At 38.6% G+C, this 21,432-nt stretch overlaps 1 protein-coding gene across 1 annotated transcript in view; it reads right to left on the bottom strand.

Annotated features, from left to right (window-relative positions):
- ANO3 (anoctamin 3) overlaps nucleotides 1-21,432 on the bottom strand; it is a 447,078-nt gene that overhangs the window by 187,429 nt on the left and 238,217 nt on the right. Inside the window, exon 5 of the mRNA XM_070803970.1 lies at nucleotides 7,493-7,611. Within this exon, the coding sequence (XP_070660071.1) occupies nucleotides 7,493-7,611 (119 nt within the window). The remainder of the gene's footprint in view (nucleotides 1-7,492; nucleotides 7,612-21,432) is intronic.

The following is a 21,432-nucleotide window of genomic DNA, read 5'->3' as shown; positions in this document are numbered from 1 at the left end:
TTACTGAAATAATCTTAAAAAGAATCCCTCTCTCCTCTAAAACTTTGCTTGCAGTCTGCCCAGGTGCTCCAGTCTATAAATCCATAGAATTGCTTCTTTTCTCGCATCACATTATTAATTTTCTCCCTCATTTTTCTTGTCTACATATATGTGACACAGTCTTCTTGTCAAAATGTTAGAAAGGAAATAAACTTGCCTTTAAAAAAGCTAGTTCCTCACCAATTTTAATGGGTGTTTGGAACATTACTAACAATATACATATGGTTTAATGGAAGGTAATCTTGGAATTCTTCACTGATTCAAAGGTACAAAAAAACTACTTTTGTAAATAGAGTTTTATTAAAAAAAGATAATTTAAGAAAATGTTAGAGCCCTAGATTTCTCATGATTTAGGTTATGACATTAAGATATTCTTGGGCTCTATAGAATTAAATGGATAACATGGGTATGTGTGGAAAACTCAGGGACAATTTTGCACATGTTCCCTTTCCAGTGAGAAAGAATTCACTTTACATTTACAATCATTGGTGCCAGCAAATACGCTACCCTCTAACATTTATGGCTCCAATATCTATTGTGGATAAATAAACCAGCTTAGCTCAGGAATCTGTGAGCAGCCTGGGCCCAGTTGTGTAGTTCTCCCAGTCTCAGCTAGACCTTCTGTGGGTTCTAGCTGGATTCTTTCACGTCTCTGTGTCAGCGGGAACAACTGGACTCCCTAGGTTTCAGTCCACACGGCCTTATTATCCTCTTGCAGGATGGCTCTGACATTCCTATGATGGAGGCAGAGTCCTAAGAGGAATAATGGGAATGCAAGATCTTTCAAGTTCAAGGTTCAGCACTGGGACATGGTCACTTCTGCAGGCAATCTATTGATCAAAACAAAGCCCGAGGCCAGTCCAGTAAGAGTGTACCTCTTGGATGAGAGAACCTGCAAAGTCCCATTGAAAATATTGTAGGTATAGGGAAAAGGGAAGGGCTGTGGCCAATTTTGTAGCTACTGCAAAGCCCCAGAGATATTTAAATACAGCTTTTATTATACAGCTTGAGGCTAGATAAATCTAGACTTATCCCATATCTAGTATCATCTCTAATTTCTAAAGCCTCTTAGCTTTCTTCGTTTATATGCATGCCCACCTCCTGAACTGCATCCCACTACATGGATAGCAAGACCTGTCCATATTTGCCATCTTTCTTTGTCTTCTGTCCTGCAGGACAGAGTGGGTTAAAAATAAATTAAAAATATGTTCTATTAACTTATCAATATCATTTTATCATATTAGATATCAGTATCACATGAGTTTAATCTCTGAAATATTAAAGACTTTTAGTGTAAATGATACATGCCTAAAGTTAATAACTTAAAGAAAACATTCTAAAGAAATAATTCATCTTACTGAAGATAATTCTAGTGCAAACTATAGTATCTTACAGATATATTTGACTTACAAAATTATCAGAAGCAGTGGATATATCGTCAAAGCAAAATTCACCACACTGACTCAAGATCATTCAGGGAATGTTTGTACAATGGCTCTCAAAACAAATTCTCAAGCAGATGTATAGTTTACCTATACAATAACCAGTAAACTAGTCAGATGGATTTCTATATTTATTTATTTGTTTTTACTATTGATAAACTCAACAGGGAGTCCTCATAAATTCAATGTTAGACACCACTTTGACACATTTGGAGTTATTTCCTAGAACCTAGTTTTATAGCTGATGGCAAATCTTGTTAGAAATTTTTATTTGTTTTCTGTAATCTAACACTTGTCATGATTTACAATGTAGTTTACATTAGGAATCATTTTCCTCTGTGAATCTTTGTTCCCTTTCTGCTGACTTTTTATAAACTTGTTTTTTCATCTCTAAAATGTAATTGAATAACTTTTGTGAAGAAATAAAATATCAGTTACACTGTATAATATCCATGGGACAGGTTGCAACCAGTACAGTTATCCCAAGCAAATAACATAATGCACAGATCTTCAGCCATACAACTAGATACATAGAGATCAATACATGCTAATTTGAACCATATGAAAGTTGCTATTTTGTAGGTCACAAGTGAATGAATGTTGTCAATTTCCTAAGAGCCAACTTAAAATATATGTACATACACATACACACATATATATGCATATTATTTAATGATAGGATGAAATATCAATAACCTCAGATATGCAGATGACACCACCCTTGTGGCAGAAAGGGAAGAAGAATTAAAGAGCCTCTTGCTGAAGGTTAAAGAGGAGGTTAAAAGACATTTGCTCCTTGGAATAAAAGCAATGACAAACCTAGACAGCATATTAAAAAGCAGAGACATTACTTTGCCTATAAAGGTCTGTATAGTCAAAGCTATTGTTTTTCCAGTAGTCATGTATGGATGTGAGAGCTGAAAAATAAAAAAGCTGAGCACCGAAGAATTGATGCCTTCAAACTGCAGTGCTGGAATCTTGAGAGTCCAGACTGCAAGGAGATCCAACCAGTCAGTCCTAAAGGAAATCAGTCCTGAATATTCATTGGAAAGACTGATGCTGAAGCTGAAGCTCCAATACTTTGGCCACCTGGTACAAAGTGCTGACTCATTGGAAAAGACCCTGATGCTGAGAAAGATTGAGGGCAGGAGGAGAAAGGGACGACAGAGGATGACATGGTTGGATGGCATCACCGACGGAATGGACATGGGTTGGACCAAACTCCTGGTAGATACTGAAGGTAAATACTGAAGGGAAGCCTGGCATGCTGCAGTCCTTGGGGCACAAAGAGTCGGACATGACTGAGAGACTGAACAGCAACAGCAGAGTTATAAACTAAGGTTATTCAGATGCTTGTTCAAACAATAGATATATAGGTCATTGCTTTTTTGAGGTTCTCTCTGATAAATGTACACAAAGAATACACCTAAGAAGATTATTTTGCCTTTCATTTATAGATAAGCTTTGCAAGCAAGTAGCCTAGCTAAATGTATTTTAAACATCTTTTTTCTTCTTTTGGAATAAAACTATTTATTCAAGTTGGATTTGTGCTACACCTTAACCTATAAAATGGATGAAAGTGGGCATATTTTCATAGAAGCTAGAAGAGTGAATCCAAAAGCCTCTAGGTGATGCACTACATTTTCAAATTTGACTAGAAGTGTAATAGAACTAACAGGACTTTAGGTTAGGATGACTGGACTGGACGACTGTGGTATACTACCATCATCACACATCATTCTCTTATTTTGCTGTCAAAAAAACAAAATATGTATGCAGGTTTAATTATTTCTTCTTAACTTGAATATTCTAAAGTTCAAGTCTAGTTTAGAGATTTGGGAATTGGTGACTGTTGAGCAGAAATGGAGTGGAAGGTATCATTGGTGGCGGTGGTTTAGTTGCTAAGTCAAGTCCAACTCTTGTGATCCCATGGACTATAGCCCACCAGGCTCCTCTTTCCATGGGATTTTCCAGGCAAGAATACTGGAGTGATTTGCCTTTTCCTTCTCCAGTGGATCTTCCCGATCCAGGGATCGAACCTAGATCTCCTGCACTGTAGGCAGATTCTTTACTGATTGAGCTACCAGGGAAGCCCAAAGAGGAGGGAAGGAAAGCATTAGAATGAAGAGACTGAAATCATAAAGGGAAGAAAACATGGTGGCATGTGCTAATTTTTAAAGAAGCAGATAACACAAATTTTATTTAATTTTAATTCATTTTTTAATTATTTTAAGCGTATCATGTTTGTGTCCCTACTCATGGGTGCTCAAAGTATCTTAAGGTAGAATATCTGCTTTTCCTCAGTTTTTCTTATGGCTTCTCTCAGGCTCAAGTCTCTTGGAACAATGCTTTAGAGATAGTTGTTGTTTGTTATTGTTCAGTTGCTAAATCATGTCCAACTCTTCGTGACCCCATGGGCTGTAGCCCACCAAGCTCCCCTGTCCAGGGGATTTCCCAGGCAAGAATACTAGAGTGGGTTGCCATTTCATTCTCCAGGGAATCCTCCCAACCCAGAGGTTGAACCTGTGTCTCCTGCATTGGCAAGTGGATTCTTGACCATTGAGCCACTCGACTCTCCAAACATCCACAGGACCAATCAGATAGTACATAGAGAGGCAGATGAAGTAAACATTGGGAGATAAACTACTGATTAGTGAAGACAAGAAATATCAGCACAAAATAGTATCCTTACTTAACAAAACCAAACCAAAGATGAATGAATAAACCAGGCACAAATATTTATTTCTGTGTCTACTTATTACAGCTCAGAATCAATATAACAGTAAGATTTAAATTGTGCCATATTTTGTCACTAACACACTGATGGTGACAAATGAAGGGATTTGTAAAATTAATCCAGGCCAAACCAAATCAAATATCACAGAAAAAGATATTTTCAAGGAAATGATTATCAGTTATTGTCCATGCAGTGACAACTAAAAGTTAAGTCATTCCTTATATTAACATCCAAATTTCTTTTACTAAGGTATTCCCACTTTAATCAATAAGCAATTTAAGAAAAAATGAAGTGAAGTTGGACTGAGTCAATATTTGTCTTGGAAAGCATCAAAAGGGGATGATGGTATTTGGTGCTGGATGACTTTATTCACATACTTTGAAGAACCCACAAAAGAATTTTGAGGGATGGTGGGATTTCTGGAACCAGAGATTTTTAAAACTGAACCCCAACCCAGTGATTTGTTGATGAATTATAGTTTCAACACAATATTCTCAACATCCAAGTTGTTATGGAAACCTTTCATAATGTTTCAAAATCTGCAAATCAGTGTGATACACCACATTAACAAACTGAAAAATAAGGATTATATAATCAGCTCCATAAATGCAGAAAAAGTTATTTGACAAAATTCAACATCCATTTATGATAAAAACTCCCATCAAAACAAGTATACAGGGAACATATACGACAAACCCACAGTTAACATCATACTCAACAGTGGAAAGCTGAAAGCTTTTGTTCAGGGACAAGAGAAGGCTGATAATTCTCAGCACTTTTATTTAACACGGTATTGGAAGTTCTAGCCACAACAATCAGAGAATAAAAATAGGCACAAAGAATCCAAAATGGAAAGGAAGAAATAAAACTGTCACTATTTGCAGATGATATGAAATTTTGTAAAGCTGTAGGGTACAAATTAATGTACAGAAATATGTTGTATTTCTATATACTAACAACAAACAAACTACCAGAAACAGAAATTTTTTTAAAAAATCAAATTTGCAGTTGCATCAAAAAAAATTAAACATCTAGGAATAAGACTATCTAAGGAGGTAAAAGACATACTTGCAAAACTGACACTGATGAAAGCAACTAAAGACCAGATAAACAGATGGAAAGATACATTAGTACCATACTTATGGACTGAAAGAATTAATAATGGTAAAATGATCATACTACCCAAGGCCTTCCACAGATTCAACACAATCACTATCAAAATACCAATGGCATTTTTCAGACAACTAGAACAAATAACGGAGAAGGCAATGGCAACCCACTCCAGTACTCTTGCCTGGAGAATCCCATGGATGGAGGAGCCTGGTAGGCTGCAGTCCATGGGGTCATGAAGAATCAGATATGACTGAGCGACTTCACTTTCACTTTTCACTTTCATGCATCAGAGAAGGAAATGGCAACCCACTCCAGTGTTCTTGCCTGGAGAATCCCAGGGATGGGGGAGCCTGGTGGGCTGCCGTCTATGGGGTCGCACAGAGTCGGACATGACTGAAGTGACTTAGCAGCAGTAGCAGAACAAATAATTCTAAAATTTGTATGGAAATACAAAAGACCCCCACATACCCAGAAACAATCTTGAGAAAGAAGAACAAACCTAGAGGAATCGTGCTTTATGATCTCAAACTACACTACAAGTTAAAGTAACCAAAACCACATGTTACTGGCACAAAAACAAACGCATGCATCAGTGGAACAGAACAATGAATCTGTGACAGAGGAGGCAACAACAGACAACGGGAAAAGACAGTCTCTGCAGTGAAGGATGTCGGTAAAACCAAACAGCTATATACAAAAACGTCAAACTGGACTACTTTCTCACACCATTCACAAAAGTAAATTAGAAATGGATTAAAGATGTAAATGCAAACCCAAAACCATGAAACTTCTAGGAGATAATATGGGCAGCATGCTCTTTGACATTAATCTCAATGATATTTTCTACATATGTCTCCTTAGACAAGAGAAACAAAAGCAAAAAATAAACAAATGGGACTACATTACATTAAAAATCCTTTGCACAGTGAAAGAAACTATCAACAAACTAAAAAGGTTCTCCAGGGGATCTTCCCAGCTGAGGGCCTGAACCCACATCTCTTGCATTGGCAGGCAGATTCTTTACTTCTGAGCCACCAGGGAAGCCCATAGGGAATATTACTCAGCCATAAAAACAATAAAATCTTGCCATTTGTGACAACACGGAAGGACCTAGAGACCCAGAGGGCATTATGCTTACTGAAGTAAGTCAGGCAGAGAAAGAAAGAAAAACACTGTATGATTTCACTTACATGTCGAATCTAAAAAAGGGAATAAGAGGATAAATATAAAACAGAATTATAGACAGAGAGGACAGACAAGTGAACAGGTGATGGCCAGAGGGGAGGGTGAGGAGGGGAGGAAAGAAGTAAGGGAGATGAAAAGCTACAGACTTCCAGTTGCAAAATAACTGAGTCGTGGGTATGAAATACACAGTGTGGGCAATGGAGTCAATAACTACATTATATCTTTATATGGTGAAAAATGAAAGTGAAAGTCACTCAATCGTATCCGACTCTTTGCGACCCCATGGATGATACACATAGTAAATATAATGAACATTGCTGTATGCTGTTTATGGAAGTTGTTAAGAGTAAATTCTAAGAGTTCTTATTATAAGAACTATATATATATATATATATATATGTATGTATTTCTGTTTCTTTGATTTTGCATCTATATGAGACGATGAATGTTCACTCAACTTATTCTGGTAATCATTTCATGATGTATGTAAGTCAAATAATTATACTGTATACCTTAAACTTATAAAGCACTGTGTCAATTATATCTCAACAAAACTTGAAGAAAAACAAAAAATTTGTCAAGCTGACAACATGATTATAATTTTACAAATGATGAAAACAAGGCTAAGTGAGTTTGATTGACTTGCTCAAGTTACCACAACTATAAGTATTGGAACTGCAATTCAAATATTGGCCCACTTGATAATAAAATTCATGTTCTCATTAAACCATGGTGTCCTTCAAAAAACAAGAAGATGGAATAAACCTCTAAAAATTACTGAATAATTTTATGCTTCAGAATGTTTATAAAATTCTGTTTGACAATATAAATGGATATGATGTCTACACATAACTTTTCAGTTTTAGTCCTGTGCAGCCTTATTCTCTCCAGGAAATATCAACTGAAATTCAAAAGAACTGTATGAATTTAGATGTTAGAGTCCCCAGTGACTTATAGATCGTTTAGTTTGCATTACCTTAGGTAATCTGGGCTTCGGTTCAGAATTATTTTTAGGAACAAAGTCTTTAATGAGGCGAGATCGATCATAATTAGCATGCTCTGATTCATCCGTGTAATCCTTATCTTTTCCTAGGTCTAGAAAAGAAAAAGAGAAAATTACATCCATTTTTATCCTTCTTTCTTTTCTTTCTCCTTAAATATAATAACCTCTTTTTTTCCATGTTTTCTCAAGGTTTAACCAAGTATCATTTTCATATGACCCATATATCCAATAAATAAGCAAAAAAAGGTAATAATACAGAATCTTGCCAGTAACTTTCAGAAAAAATAAAATGCATCTCTGTCATTTAATGTACTTAAACATTTTGAAAACAAAGTTAAAGTCATGCAAATGCAACTGGCCGTTATCTCTTTTGAACTTGAAAATAGAGATATTTGTAAGAATTCAGTACAATTTTGCTTTTTAAGGCAAATTTTACACGTTTATTTGCTTAATTAAAAAGACTACAGATTTTTGGTCATTTTTTTAAATTGCTGTTTTATAAATATGAACTTGACTTAAAAGAATAAGAAGTCTAAGAAATCATATAAGAAATGCTAACAAATTTTACAAGAAAGATTAAAAAGTATTAGGAGATTGAAATGAAACCACAACAGCAAAAAAGGAGCAAAACATTGAAATATGGTAATTACCACTGGAAAAATCAAAAAGGGTAACACATATAAGAAACTATATGTGCATATTATATGAATAATGAGCAAGCTAGAATCAATGTAAACGAGTATAAAATAGAAAATACCCATGATGGTTGCAAGCATCACCAAGAACTGGTGACAATTCCACAGACTTTGTGTTCTAGGTGATACAAAGAGCTCTCCAAATTAAAAAACAGATTCCTAAATATTTAGTCTTTTCAAATAAATCCAATGAAATTATTGTAATTATTTTATTCAATCTGTCGCTAACCTATCAACAAATTTTAACACAGAAAACTATACATAGTTCTTTCAAGACTTCAGTCATGTGACTCAGTATTGTAACAAAAAATTTTATTTATACTAATGCATTAGTTTCTTTTATTAGTAATGCTTAAAATCTACTATAACATATGGCATGTGAGGCATAGCTAGCAGTATCAAGTTATTAGTCACAGTATAAACTAAGAATGAACAGATCATTATACACCTTAGGATATATTTAACTACCAATTACATTAACATGCTCTAGGCATTTGACCCGGAGAAGGCAATGGCAAGCCACTCCAGTACTCTTGCCTAGAAAATCCCATAGATGGAGGATCCTGGTAGGCTGCAGTCCATGGGGTCGATACGAGTCGGACACGACTGAGCTACTTCACTTTCACTTTTCACTTTCACACAATGGAGAAGGCAATGGCAACCCACTCCAGTGTTCTTGCCTGGAGAATTCCAGGGACGGCAGAGCCTGGTGGGCTGCCGTCTATGGGGTCGCACAGAGTTGGACACGACTAAAGCGACTTAGCAGCAGCAGCAGCAGCAGGCATTTGACCTATACCTATGTACCTATTAATAATAGCTATCACTCATGGATGGCTAATATTTGCTGAGCGTATACTAAGAGCCAGAAACTTTACACATATAATTTCCTTTAATCCTTATAACAACTCTAGTAGTGTGTATGGTTTTTATCTACACAATGATAAATAAACTAAGGCATATGCAAATTAAGTAGCATGGCAAAGTTGCTGAACCATTAACACACACACACACACACACACAGAAGTTGCTCAGTCACGTCCGACTCTTTGCAACCCCATGGATTGTAGCCCACCAGGCTCCTCGGTCCATGGGATTTTCCAGGCATGAATACTGGAGTGGGTTGCCGTTTCCTTCTCCAAAGGGGTACATCAAACACATCCCGATTGATGCCAAAGCTGATGTTTGTGAACATGCTATAATGTTTCCCAAGACTTAGGTAAGGGCTTCTCAGGTGATGCAGTGGTAAAGAATTTATCTGCCAGTGCAGGAGATGCAGGAGACATGGGTTCGATCTCAAGTACCAACATAATAAGTAAACTTTAGGAACAAAACGTGTCAATATGTTTTAACAGAAAGACTGGAGGGTATTCCTAAAGTCATAATCTGAAAGAAAGAAAATCTATTTTCACAAGCATGTTCAACAAGCCTATGGGCACTAAAGTATAGAAACCATTGCCACCTTAATAAACAGCAACTCAATTCTTCCATCAACACAGGCCAGAATTCTGACTCCTCATTTTCTCTTATCACCATGTCTGCTCCTTAAGCAAATTGTGTTGATTTAGCACAAAGCATAATTTTATAAACGTGGTATATGTTTATCCTATATATATGTATATATATATATATATATCATCTGCATATGCACATATGTGTGTGTGTATATATATATATATATATATATATATAATGAATATGTACATGCTCTGCTGCTGCTAAGTCACTTCAGTCGTGTCCAACTCTGCACCCCATAGACGGCAGCCCACCAGGCTCCCCCATCCCTGGGATTCTCCAGGCAAGAACACTGGAGTGGGTTGCCATTGCCTTCTCTACATGCATATATTTGTGTTGGTGCTTATATAAAGGACAAAGAAAAAAGTATATATGTAGAGAGAGAGTACTGATAGATGATCATCTGTCTCTTCCCACTTTAAGTGCTATTGGTGAGCTGATTGTTTTGTTCACTGCTTCATACACATTATTTAGCTTACTGTTTAGCATCTCGTATGAAATTAAAAGACGCTTACTCCTTGGAAGGAAAGTTATGACCAACCTAGACAGCATATTGAAAAGCAGAGACATTACTTTGCCAACAAAGGTTCGTCTAGTCAAGGCTATGGTTTTTCCTGTGGTCATGTATGGATGTGAGAGTTGGACTGTGAAGAAGGCTGAGCGCTGAAGAATTGATGCTTTTGAACTGTGGTGTTGGAGAAGACTCTTGAGAGTCCCTTGGACTGCAAGGAGATCCAACCAGTCCATTCTGAAGGAGATCAGCCCTGGGATTTCTTTGGAAGGAATGATGCTAAAGCTGAAACTCCAGTACTTTGGCCACCTCATGCGAAGAGTTGACTCACTGGAAAAGACTCTAATGCTGGGAGGGATTGGGGGCAAGAGGAGAAGGGGACGACACAGGATGAGATGGCTGGATGGCATCACTGACTCGATGGACGTGAGTCTGAGTGAACTCTGGGAGTTGGTGTTGGACAGGGAGGCCTGGCGTGCTGCGATTCATGGGGTTGCAAAGAGTCAGACACGACTGAGCAACTGATCTGATCTGAAGCACTTAGTATCTGTTGAATAAATTGATGAGTAGATGGTACACTTATATGTGGCAATATTTTCCAACTGTTAAATGGCTAATTTTACAGACTGAAAACTTATAGAAATGTTTAAAATATAATATTAAGTTAAAATTTGTTTTTCTTAATTTTGATATATTTCATTTCAAATATACTTTCCCTTATGATGAAACTTCTGTGATACTATGCAAACTTAAGGACAAAAAGTGACAACTACAATATGTTAAGAATGTGAAACATTTTCTTATTTTGACAGAACAATGGTAGTTTTCCCCTCACCCTAGACCTTTTTCTACTATTCTTGCCAGAAGTTTATGCGTATCATAAATAGCAGAATTAAAAAAAAAAAAAACTGCCGTTGGTATTAACGCCAATAAACATCTGTGACAATGAAGAGGACCACATTGCATATGATTAATAAAGTGAATCCCTCTTCCATTAGAAGAATTATCTGAAATATAAACAAAACCTACTAATGTGTTTTGGTTCTTATCGAGGACACAGATCCTTGTGTTTGTGTGAAATATGCCCCACGTGGTAAAGATCATTTAAATTTCAAACAAACTGAGTAATTTCAACAGCACCAAATTACAATACCATATATATTTCATTGTCTTAAGATGCTTTTCCCCCACATTTTAGCATTTCTGAAATCAGGATGGGGTCAACAGTCCATGTTGGACCGTAAAGAAGACTGAGCACCAAGGAATTGATGCTTTTGAATTGTGGTGCTGAAGAAGACCCTTGAGAGTCCCTTGGACAGCAAGGAGATCACACTAGTCAAGCCTAAAGAAAATCCACTCTGAATATTCATTGGGAGGACTGATGACGAAGCTGAAGCTCCAATACTCTGGCCACCTGATGCAAAGAGCCAAGTCACTGGAAAAGACCCTGATGCTGGGAAAAATTGAGTTCTGGAAGAGAAGGGGAAAACAGAGGATGAGATAGTTGGATGGCATCATCGGCTCAATGGACATGAGTTTGAGAAAACTCCAGGAGACAGTGAAGGACAGGGAACCATGGCATGCTGCAGTCTATGGGTCACAGAGTCAGACATAACTGAGCAACTGAACAAGAGCAACAGTCCATATTTCCTAAAATTGATTATTAATTTGATGATGCTTTTCACAATTGCTAGTGTCTTAAAATCCAGTAAATTTGATAACTAAGAAAAACAGACTTTCAAAAAACAAAAACATTTAACATCTGTCTGGTATAGTAGAAAACAGGTAATTTTGATTATGACAAATGAAACTACTGTTGCTTTCCAGTAGCTGACTGGTAGAAAGACATACACTCTTAAAAAGTAGACAATTGGATTTTATCAAAGTTAAAAAAATGTACTTTAAAGAATACCATCAAAAAAGAGAGACAACCTTCAGAATATGAGAAAATGTTTGCAATTTATATATCGAATAAGGGACTTGTATATATGTATGTACAACTCTTAGAACTGAATAATAGACAAACAACCCAGTTTGAAAATGGGCAAAAAATCTGAACAGACATTTCTTTGAAAAAACATACAAGAGGTTCAAAGGAAAAAAATAACATGAAAGGTGTTCAACATGATTAGTGCTCAGGGAAATGTAAATCTAACCCACAATGAGACCACTTCATATTCACTAGGATGTATATAATAAAAAAGAGTGTTGATGAGAATGTTGAGAAACTGAATCTCTATATACTGCTGATGAAAATGAAAAATGGTGAAGCTGTTGTGGAAAACAGTCTGGCAGGTCTTAAAAATTTTTAACAGAGTCACCACATGATCTTGCATTCTACTTCTAGGTATAATACTCAAGAGAAATGAAAGCATAATTTCACCAAAAAAATTGTACATGAATGTTCCTAGAAGCACTGTTCATAATAGCGAAAAAGTCAAAACAATACAAATGTCCATAACTCATGAATGGATAAATAAAATATGGTTTAATCAATATCGTAGAATTTTGTTCAGCAATAAAAAGGGCTGAATTATTGAATTACAGTAAAACCTGACTGCTGATAGGTATGGAATTTCTTTTTGAGGTGACAGGAATGATCTAAAATTGACTGTGGTGATGGGTACATATCTTTGAGAATATGCTAAAAACCACTGAGTTTTCACCCACTACTTAAAGTAGGTGAATTGTATGGTCAAGGTGAATTGTAACTCAATAAATCCATTATATAAAATACAAACAAACAAAAATCAAGATTCTCCAAGCTTAAGAAAATCAATTAGTATGTTAATGCAGAGAGCTTGATGTAATGGAAGGATAACTAATATTAGCTCCATAAAAGCCAAGTTTAAATTCTCGTTATGCCATTTATTAGCTGAGTGGCAGTGAGTCAGTTCCTTAATATGAAAATTTGGGGTAATAAAATCTTTTCATTCCAAGGATTAAACAGAATAATCTAAAGTGAAGAGGTACAAAAGAGCCTCTTGATGAAGGTAAAAAAGGAGAGTGAAAAAGCTGGCTTAAAACTCAACATTAAAAAACTAAGATCATGGCATCCAGTCCTATCATTTCATGGCAAATAGATGGGGAAACAATGGAAACAGTGACAGACTTTGTTTTCTTAGGCTCCAAAATCAATGCAGATGGTAACTGCCACTATAAAATGAAAAGATGCTTGCTCCTTGGAAGAAAATCTATGACAAAACTAGACAGTATACTAAAAAGCAGAGACATCACTTTGCCAACAAAGGTCCATCTAGTCAAAGCTATGGTTTTTCCAGTAGTCATGTATGGATGTGAGAGTTGGACCATAAAAAGGGCAGAGTGCCGAAGAATTGATGCTTTCAAACCGTGGTGCTGGAAAAGACTCTTGAGAGTCTCTTGGACTGCAAGGAGATCAAACCAGTCAATCCTAAAGGAAATGAATCCTGAATATTCATTGTAAGGACTGATGCTGAAGCTGAAACTCCATCCTTTGGCTACCTGATGTGAATTGCTAAATCACTGGAAAAGACCCTGATGCTCGTAAAGATTAAGAGCAGGAAGAGAAGGGGGCGACAGAGGTTGAGATGGTTGGAAGGCATCATCCACTCAATGGACATGAGTTTGAGCAAACTCTGGGAGATAGTGAAGGACAGGGAAGCCTGGCATGCTGCAGTCCATGGGGTTGCAAAGAAATGTACATGACTGAGCGACTGAAGGACAATAACAAAATGTGACTTGTACACATAAATATTGAAGAATTATATATTTCCTTCCTTTGGTTTTTCTTAAATTCACAACTCAAATATTTAGAATCAGCAAAACAAATTATGTAATTTGGAACAAACAAAAAAACCTTATCTTCCCTTTTAAAGCCTAAGTGGGGAAGAAACAATGTAATTACCTTAAGTATGCCAATGTACAATTTAAAATTTAATCTAAATATCTCTTTTCCAATCACCAATAATATGATTTATGATAAAAACTTTTGTTGAGTCAAGTGGGAATCCAGTAAGTCTTCTAAATGTTGCTAGTAAACCAGCACCAGCTCAAAACAAAAGAGACTGATCAATATAGGAGGCTACTAAGATTGCAACATAAACTTTAGAGCCATCTCTGGAAGTGTAATTTTAATAACCAAGTTATTCCATCTCAGCCATTTTTCTTTATTATAATACTATTTTATTTCATTATGTTGTTACATTGTATTATAACTGCCTAAGCATCTGGAAACGGATGGTGAAACTTTTGAACAATTTTCAGTATGTGTGAGTGATCATATTAGTGATCACTTACTTTCAACTATGTAACCTTCCCATTCATTACTAATGTCAGCATGTTTTAGGACTGCCAGAGTAGCTGAGGCTGAAGATTAAAACAACAGTTATTAGGTTCAAGATGGTGGCATAGGAAGATGCTGGACCCACCTCTTTCTGGGGTAGTTACATATGCATCAGTTTCTTCTGAGAAAGAGCTGTAAACCGGATGAACTGCTCCTCCATGACAAAAGATAAAAGGACCACATCAAGAAAGGTAGGAGAGACCATATTTGACAGTCCTTCCAAAACCCCACTCTCAGCGTAATGACACAACAGGGAGGGATCTCCTCAGTTCAGTATTTTTCTCAGAGGAGCAAGGGATTTGTGCCTTACATGAGGCACCCCAGCCTTGGATCTGCACCAGAAGACAAGGCCCCAAAATACCTGGCAAGGAAATAAATGGGAAGACATTCAAAGGACCCAAGGGACATATGGAACTGAGATTCACCTTTTAAAGGGCTTGCATGTGGTCTCATTCATGCCAGCAGCAGTTTAAAAAGTGCCTAGACTATATGTGAAGGAGATTCACTTGCTAATTTTAAAGCATCTGCAGAAAGGGCAGGAGACAGTTGAAACTCTCTCCAGAGACAGAGGTGTTAGTGGACACCATTTTTGCACTCTCTACCCATCCTGATAGCACAAGCGCAAGTGTCAGTCACTCAGTTCTGTCTGACTCTGTGACCCCATGGACTGTCTATGGAATTCTCCAGGCAAGAATACTGGAGTGGCTTCCCAACCCAGAGATCGAACTCATGTCTCTTGTGTCTCCTGCACTGCAGGCAGATTCTTTACCATCTGAGCTAGCAGAGAAGCTAGCACAAGCAGGCAAGCTAAACCCTCTTGCTGCCCTGCTAGGACAGGTGGGGAAAGCAGCCTCTGCACTGTCTCACTGCCTTGCTGAAAGTAAAAAGCTCATGCAGTGTGACACTCCCTCACCTGCTGTCTGGGAGCAGGAAACAAGAGCATTCTCCCCTTGTAGTTCAATGATGGTCTTTAGTGTTATGCATTTTTGCTTTGTGGTTATCAAGAGGCTCAAATATAACATCCCAGGATAGCAACTTAAATGTGAATATGTTTCAAAGCTCTTCAAGGAACTCTCTCATGGCATCACTGAGACCTACAGGCAAACACAGTCAAGGCATTTTCCTGTAATACTGCCCAGCTTACAGCTGACTCAGGAAAGCCAACAGGAACATTGGTGGTATTTATTGATCAGGTAACCCTGGCAGCCAAAGAGGCTGGTTTCTGGTCTCCACCAGACTGTGACAATCAGAGACAATTCTTGGCAGGCTACTACCCTCAGAGCAATGCACAGATCACAGACTGAAACACATCCCCACCTTCCTGTGAAAAGCCTATTTATTTATGTTGGAGCTTCAGCCTGAGGGATAGGCTTAAGTTTTCCCACACATCTAGAGTCTATGGAGGTACTTCCAACCTAGTAGAGAGATAGCATCCTATGCAACCCCTTTGCCTCACTTCACCTTGATAATAGCTTACACACTGATCTGGAGCTCTGATTTTTGTTAACAGTCTCCCAAGGCCACCCTCAGATTTCCTGTCTGAAGACTGTAGGGTTTGGGATTGCAGCCCCACAGAAACTGTACTTATTTGCATACTTTAACAGAGCTGTCTGAGGCCATGGTCTCCAGTCAACCTGAAACTAGGTGCTAAGTGAGATTTCTTCCCTTGGAGACAACAGGTAAGTAAGAATCTCACTGGCAAAAACAAATACAGAGAAAAGGTAGTGAATTAATCACTTATAAATCTAGTAAGGAAGTTAAAAGACAAAAGTAGTAAAATCAACTAAAATGACAAAAATCAGTTTAGAAATACATAAAATGAAAAGATATAAAATTTGACATAAAAAACACAAACTGGAGTAAAAATGTAGAGGTTTGGTGCTGGTAAAGATCCAGACCCAGTCTTTTTTACAATTTTTTATTTTGTATTGGGGTATAGCTGATTAACTTCCCATGTGGCTCAGATGGTAAAGAATCTGCCTGCAATGCAGGAGACCCTGGTTCTATCCCTGGGTTGGGAAGTTCCCCTAGAGAAGGGCATGGCAATCCACTCCAGTATACTTGTTTGGAAAATTCCATGGACAGATGAGCCTTGCAGGCTACAGTCCATAGTGTCGCAAAGAATCAGACATGACTGAGTTACTAAAACAATACACATAGCCATTTTACAATGCTGTGATAGTTTCAGGGGAACAGTGAAGGGACATACATACACACGTAGAAGACCCAGATTTACTGGTTCTTTGCTGTTCTTTTGTTGTCTGCTTCTCCCTAACAGTATCAATGTTCTAAAGTCCTGACACTAACCAGTCACAGCACAGGTACTGCTGGAGCTATACTGAGTCAACCCCCCAACTGAGGAAATTCTGTGGATAAACTACTTTCCATTGTGTCAATGTGTTGGCGTTTATTCTACCCACATCTATCTTTCCATATATTCACCCAATCAATCATCATTTATCTACCTATCTGTCACTGAAAACACGGTGCATGCTGGGCAACACAAATGGGACAGATATAAATAGCAATTGTTATCTAGCAAAATGAGTATGCATGGAAAGTAGAAAGAAAGTGAAGTCGCTTGGTCGTGTCCAGCTCTTTGCAACACCATGGACTGTAGCCTGCCAGGCTCCTCCATTCCTGGGATTTTCCAGGCAAGAATACTGGAGCAGGTTGCCATTTCCTTTTCCAGGGGATCTTCTCGACCCAGGGATCAAACCAAGGTCTCCCGCATTGTAGGCAGACTCTACCGTTTGAGCCACCGGGGAATCCAAAACTGAAAGTCGCTTAGTTGTGTCCAGCTCTTTGTGACCCTGTGGACTGTAGCCTGCCAGGCTCCTCTGTCCATGGACTTCTCCAGGCCAGAATACTGGAGTGGGTAGCCGTTCCCTTCTCTAGGGGCTCTTCCCAGTGCAGGGACTGAACCCAGGTCTTCCATATTGCAGGCAGATTCTTTACCTTCTGAGCCACCAGGGAAGCCCAAGTATACATAAAGCCATATTCAAAGTGCTATAAGAATAGAAAGAAGGCCTCATCTCAACTTCTGAATGTTAGGGAGGACTTCACAGAAGGGTAATGTTAGAAAGTCATACTCTTCCTACTTAAGGAGAATGATGACTATCAGTTCTTTAAATGCTCTCCCAGAAGGTTTGTCAACCCAAATGAAAAAGAGGAACATAATCAGATTAGGTCGTCAGTGAGAAAACTAACACAGTAATGATTTCTAACAAATGAGGAAAATCACACTGAGGGATCACATAACGGTGAGAAAAGTAATGGGCGAATCCTACAGCAAACTCTCCAAAGATATGCATGTCAATAGCCTCTGTGTCATTTATCCGTTTTTTTGGATTCTAAATATATTATTGGAGCCCCTACTATGTGCCAAATAACGTTCTTGATTCTGGGCTACAGGAATCAAGAAAGTTAACAAAGCCTCTATGTTCTGGAAACAGAAAGAGAAAGAAAAAAAACCCCACAGAATTTCAGCTAATGCTGCTGCTAAGTCGCTTCAGTCGTGTCCGACTCTGTGTGACCTCATGGACGGCAGCCCACCAGGCTCCCCCGTCCCTGGGATTCTCCAGGCAAGAACACTGGAGTGGGTTGCCATTTCCTTCTCCAATGCATGAAAATGAAAAGTGAAAGTGAAGTCGCTCAGTTGTGTCCAACTCTTAGCGACCCCATGGACTGCAGCCCACCAGGCTCCTCCGTCCATGGGATTTTCCAGGCAAGAGTACTGGAGTGGGGTGCCATTGCCTTCTCCGATTTCAGGTAATACTTTCTATGTATTAAAAAGAAGAATAAATCAAGATTAGAGCACATAAAGTGAAGTTTGTGTGAATCTGGTTTCTTTCGATGGAAGGCCCTGGGATCAGAACAATAGGGAACAGAAGGTTGAATTGTCTACAGCATTGGCTTCCCAGGTGGCTCAGTGGTAAAGAATCTGCCTGTTACCATGCAAGAGATATAGGAGACATGGGTTCAATCCCTGGGTCCAGAAGATCCCCTGGAAAAAGAAATGGCAACTCACTGCAGTATTTTTGCTTGGGAAATCCCATGGACAGAGGAGCCTGGTGGCTACTCCATGGGGTCACAAAAGAGCCAGACATGACTGAGCAACTGAAAAACAAGGGGGAAGAGGCAATAGGAAATGGCCATGCCCAGATACCTCATACAGCCTCTGAAAGCCAAGTAGGACGTTTACATTTTAAGTGTAATGAGAAAGCTGGAGGAATATGAGGAGAAAAACGATGAGATTTAATTTCTTTTATTAAAGCTTCCTATAATTGCTGTGTAGAAAATAGATTATAAGGAAGCATGAGGTGGAGCAGAGAGACCAATTAGGAGGTTATTACACTATCTCCCAAGAAATGGTGGCAGAGTGGATTACGTTGTAGAGCACTTGTAGCAGCAAATGGTGAGCAGTGTTACATTCTGAATACAACTTGAAAAGTGAGACAAGATGACTTATGTAATGTGCTTAATAAAAAGCTGAAAAGATCTGCAGTGACTGTGAGGCTTTCAAAACTAGAGAACAATGTCTTTCCCTGTAACTCCATTTTTTTTTCTGTAATCGTAAGTAAATTGGTAACATCAGTGGAAGTTATTTTTATACCATTTTAACATGAAACTGTTGGAAAAAATGATGAAAATTAGTGGAGATTAATATTGCAGAAAGACAGCAAAATCATTACATACATACATCATTACATTTGAACATAACTGTTTGGAGAAATAAGATCAACAAACAAGCCATTAAGCTGAACTATGAAACTTGTAGAAAGCCAATGCCTTGATTATCTAACACAAACCCCTTCCTGAGGGAGTCATTTCATAACACTGGCAAAATGCTGATTGCACAAGATTAGGAAGATGAATATTTTGGTGGGTTGGACCCAAAGTATATTGGTCTTAATTAGCCCTGCTTGTTTCACTTCAGAGTTACCTGATTTTACTGCAGCGTGGGCAAGGGTAGAATTAGGCCTTAGTTACTTGTTAATTGGATTGCTCTGTCTTTGCCATTCTCTCGTACACTAACAAGAAAAGAAGGGTGAGCAATAGTAGCAGGACTTCCAGGATTGATGAGCAAGATTGCCGGCACACTATGATTTCACGTTCACTGTTACATGGATCAGTACTTCCCAGAACAATTGTGTGTGTGTGTGTGTGTGTGTGTGTGTGTGTGTCTATGTAGCTATGTGGCTGGGGGAGAATGGTTTATGCAATGAAATGGTGCCCTGGCTGCTCTATGAAAAGAAGAATTAAAAGTCCAGAGACAACAATTAGAAGAATAAATGAAGAAAACACAGCAACAAAATCCCAACCTCCCAACCTGATTAGTTTCCTTTAATCAATCATCTCCCAAATATATTTTACCGTGCAATGTTACTCCTCCATCTTTTGCTGCTCCCAGCCTGATACTTATTAATATCTTGCAGAGCTGGTGTTCCCTGGGTTTCACTAACCACTTGTCATCTTAAATGCCTGTGTTGCTATTGTGCTGATTAAGAGAGGAGATAAGAGATGAAGGTTTCCTGGGTTGAAACCTCTGTTCTCTTTGGCTACTGCTGCTAAGTCACTTCAGTCGTGTCCGACTCTGTGTGATCCCATAGAGCCCACCAGGCTCCCCCGTCCCTGGGATTCTCCAGGCAAGAACACTGGAGTGGGTTGCCATTGCCTTCTCCAATGCATGAAAGCAAAAAGTGAAAGTGAAGTCGCTCAGTCATGTCCCACTCTTAGCAACCCCATGGACTGCAGCCTACCAGGCTCCTCCATCCATGGGATTTTCCAGGCAAGAGTACTGGAGTGGGCTGCCATTGCCTTCTCCATTGGCTAGTTAGATGATTTTTGTAAGTTAACTTGCCTCTTGGTGAATCAGGTTCCTCATCTGTAAAAATAAGATGATAATAACACCAACCCAAAGGACTGATAAGAAAAATAAGATAACATAGGCAGGGAGGTGTGCATGTGAGTTCAGTAAATTATTGTTATTCCAGTATGCCATCAGGGTCACGTTTTGGTGATAACATAAAGAGATGGTTCAGTTCAGTTCAGTCGCTCAGTCATGTCCCACTCTTTGTGACCCCATGAATCGTAGCACGCCAGGCCTCCCTGTCCATCACCAATTCCCGGAGTCCACCCAAACCCATGTACATCAAGTTGGTGATGCCATCCAACCATCTCATCCTCAGTCGTCCCCTTCTCCTCCTGCCCTCAATCTTTCCCAGCATCAGGGTCTTTTCAAATGAGTCAGCTCTTCACATCAGGTAGCCAAAGCACTGGAGTTTCAGCTTCAACATCAGTCCTTCCAATGAACACCCAGGACCGATCTCCTTCAGAATGGACTGGTTGGATCTCCTTGCAGTCCAAGGGACTCTCAAGAGTCTTCTCCAACACCACAATTCAAAAGCATCAATTCTTCAGTGCTCAGCCTTCTTTATAGTCCAACTCTCACATCTATACATGACCACTGGAAAAATCATAGCCTTGTCTAGACGGACCTTTGTTGGCAAAGTAATGTCTCTGCTTTTCAATATGCTGTCTAGGTTGGTCATAACTTTCCTTCCAAGGAGTAAGTGTCTTTAAAATTCACAGCTGCAATCACCATCTGCAGTGATTTTGGAGCCCAGAAAAATAAAGTCAGCCACTGAAAGTGAAAGAGGAGAGTGAAAAAGTTGACTTAAAACTTGACATTCAGAAAACTAAGATCATGGCATCTGATCCCATTACTCTATGGAAAATAGATGGGGAAATAATGGAAACAGTGACAGACTTTTTGGTGGGGGGACTCCAAAAGCACTGTAGATGGTGACTGCAGCCATGAAATTAAGATGCTTGCTCCTTGGAAGAAAAGCTATGACCAACCTAGACA

The sequence above is a fragment of the Bos indicus genome, chromosome 15 (genome assembly GCF_029378745.1).
Source record: "Bos indicus isolate NIAB-ARS_2022 breed Sahiwal x Tharparkar chromosome 15, NIAB-ARS_B.indTharparkar_mat_pri_1.0, whole genome shotgun sequence".
Lineage (NCBI taxonomy): Eukaryota > Metazoa > Chordata > Mammalia > Artiodactyla > Bovidae > Bos > Bos indicus.
Note: the sequence above shows the minus strand (reverse complement) of the source record. Positions and strands in the feature narration are given on the sequence as shown.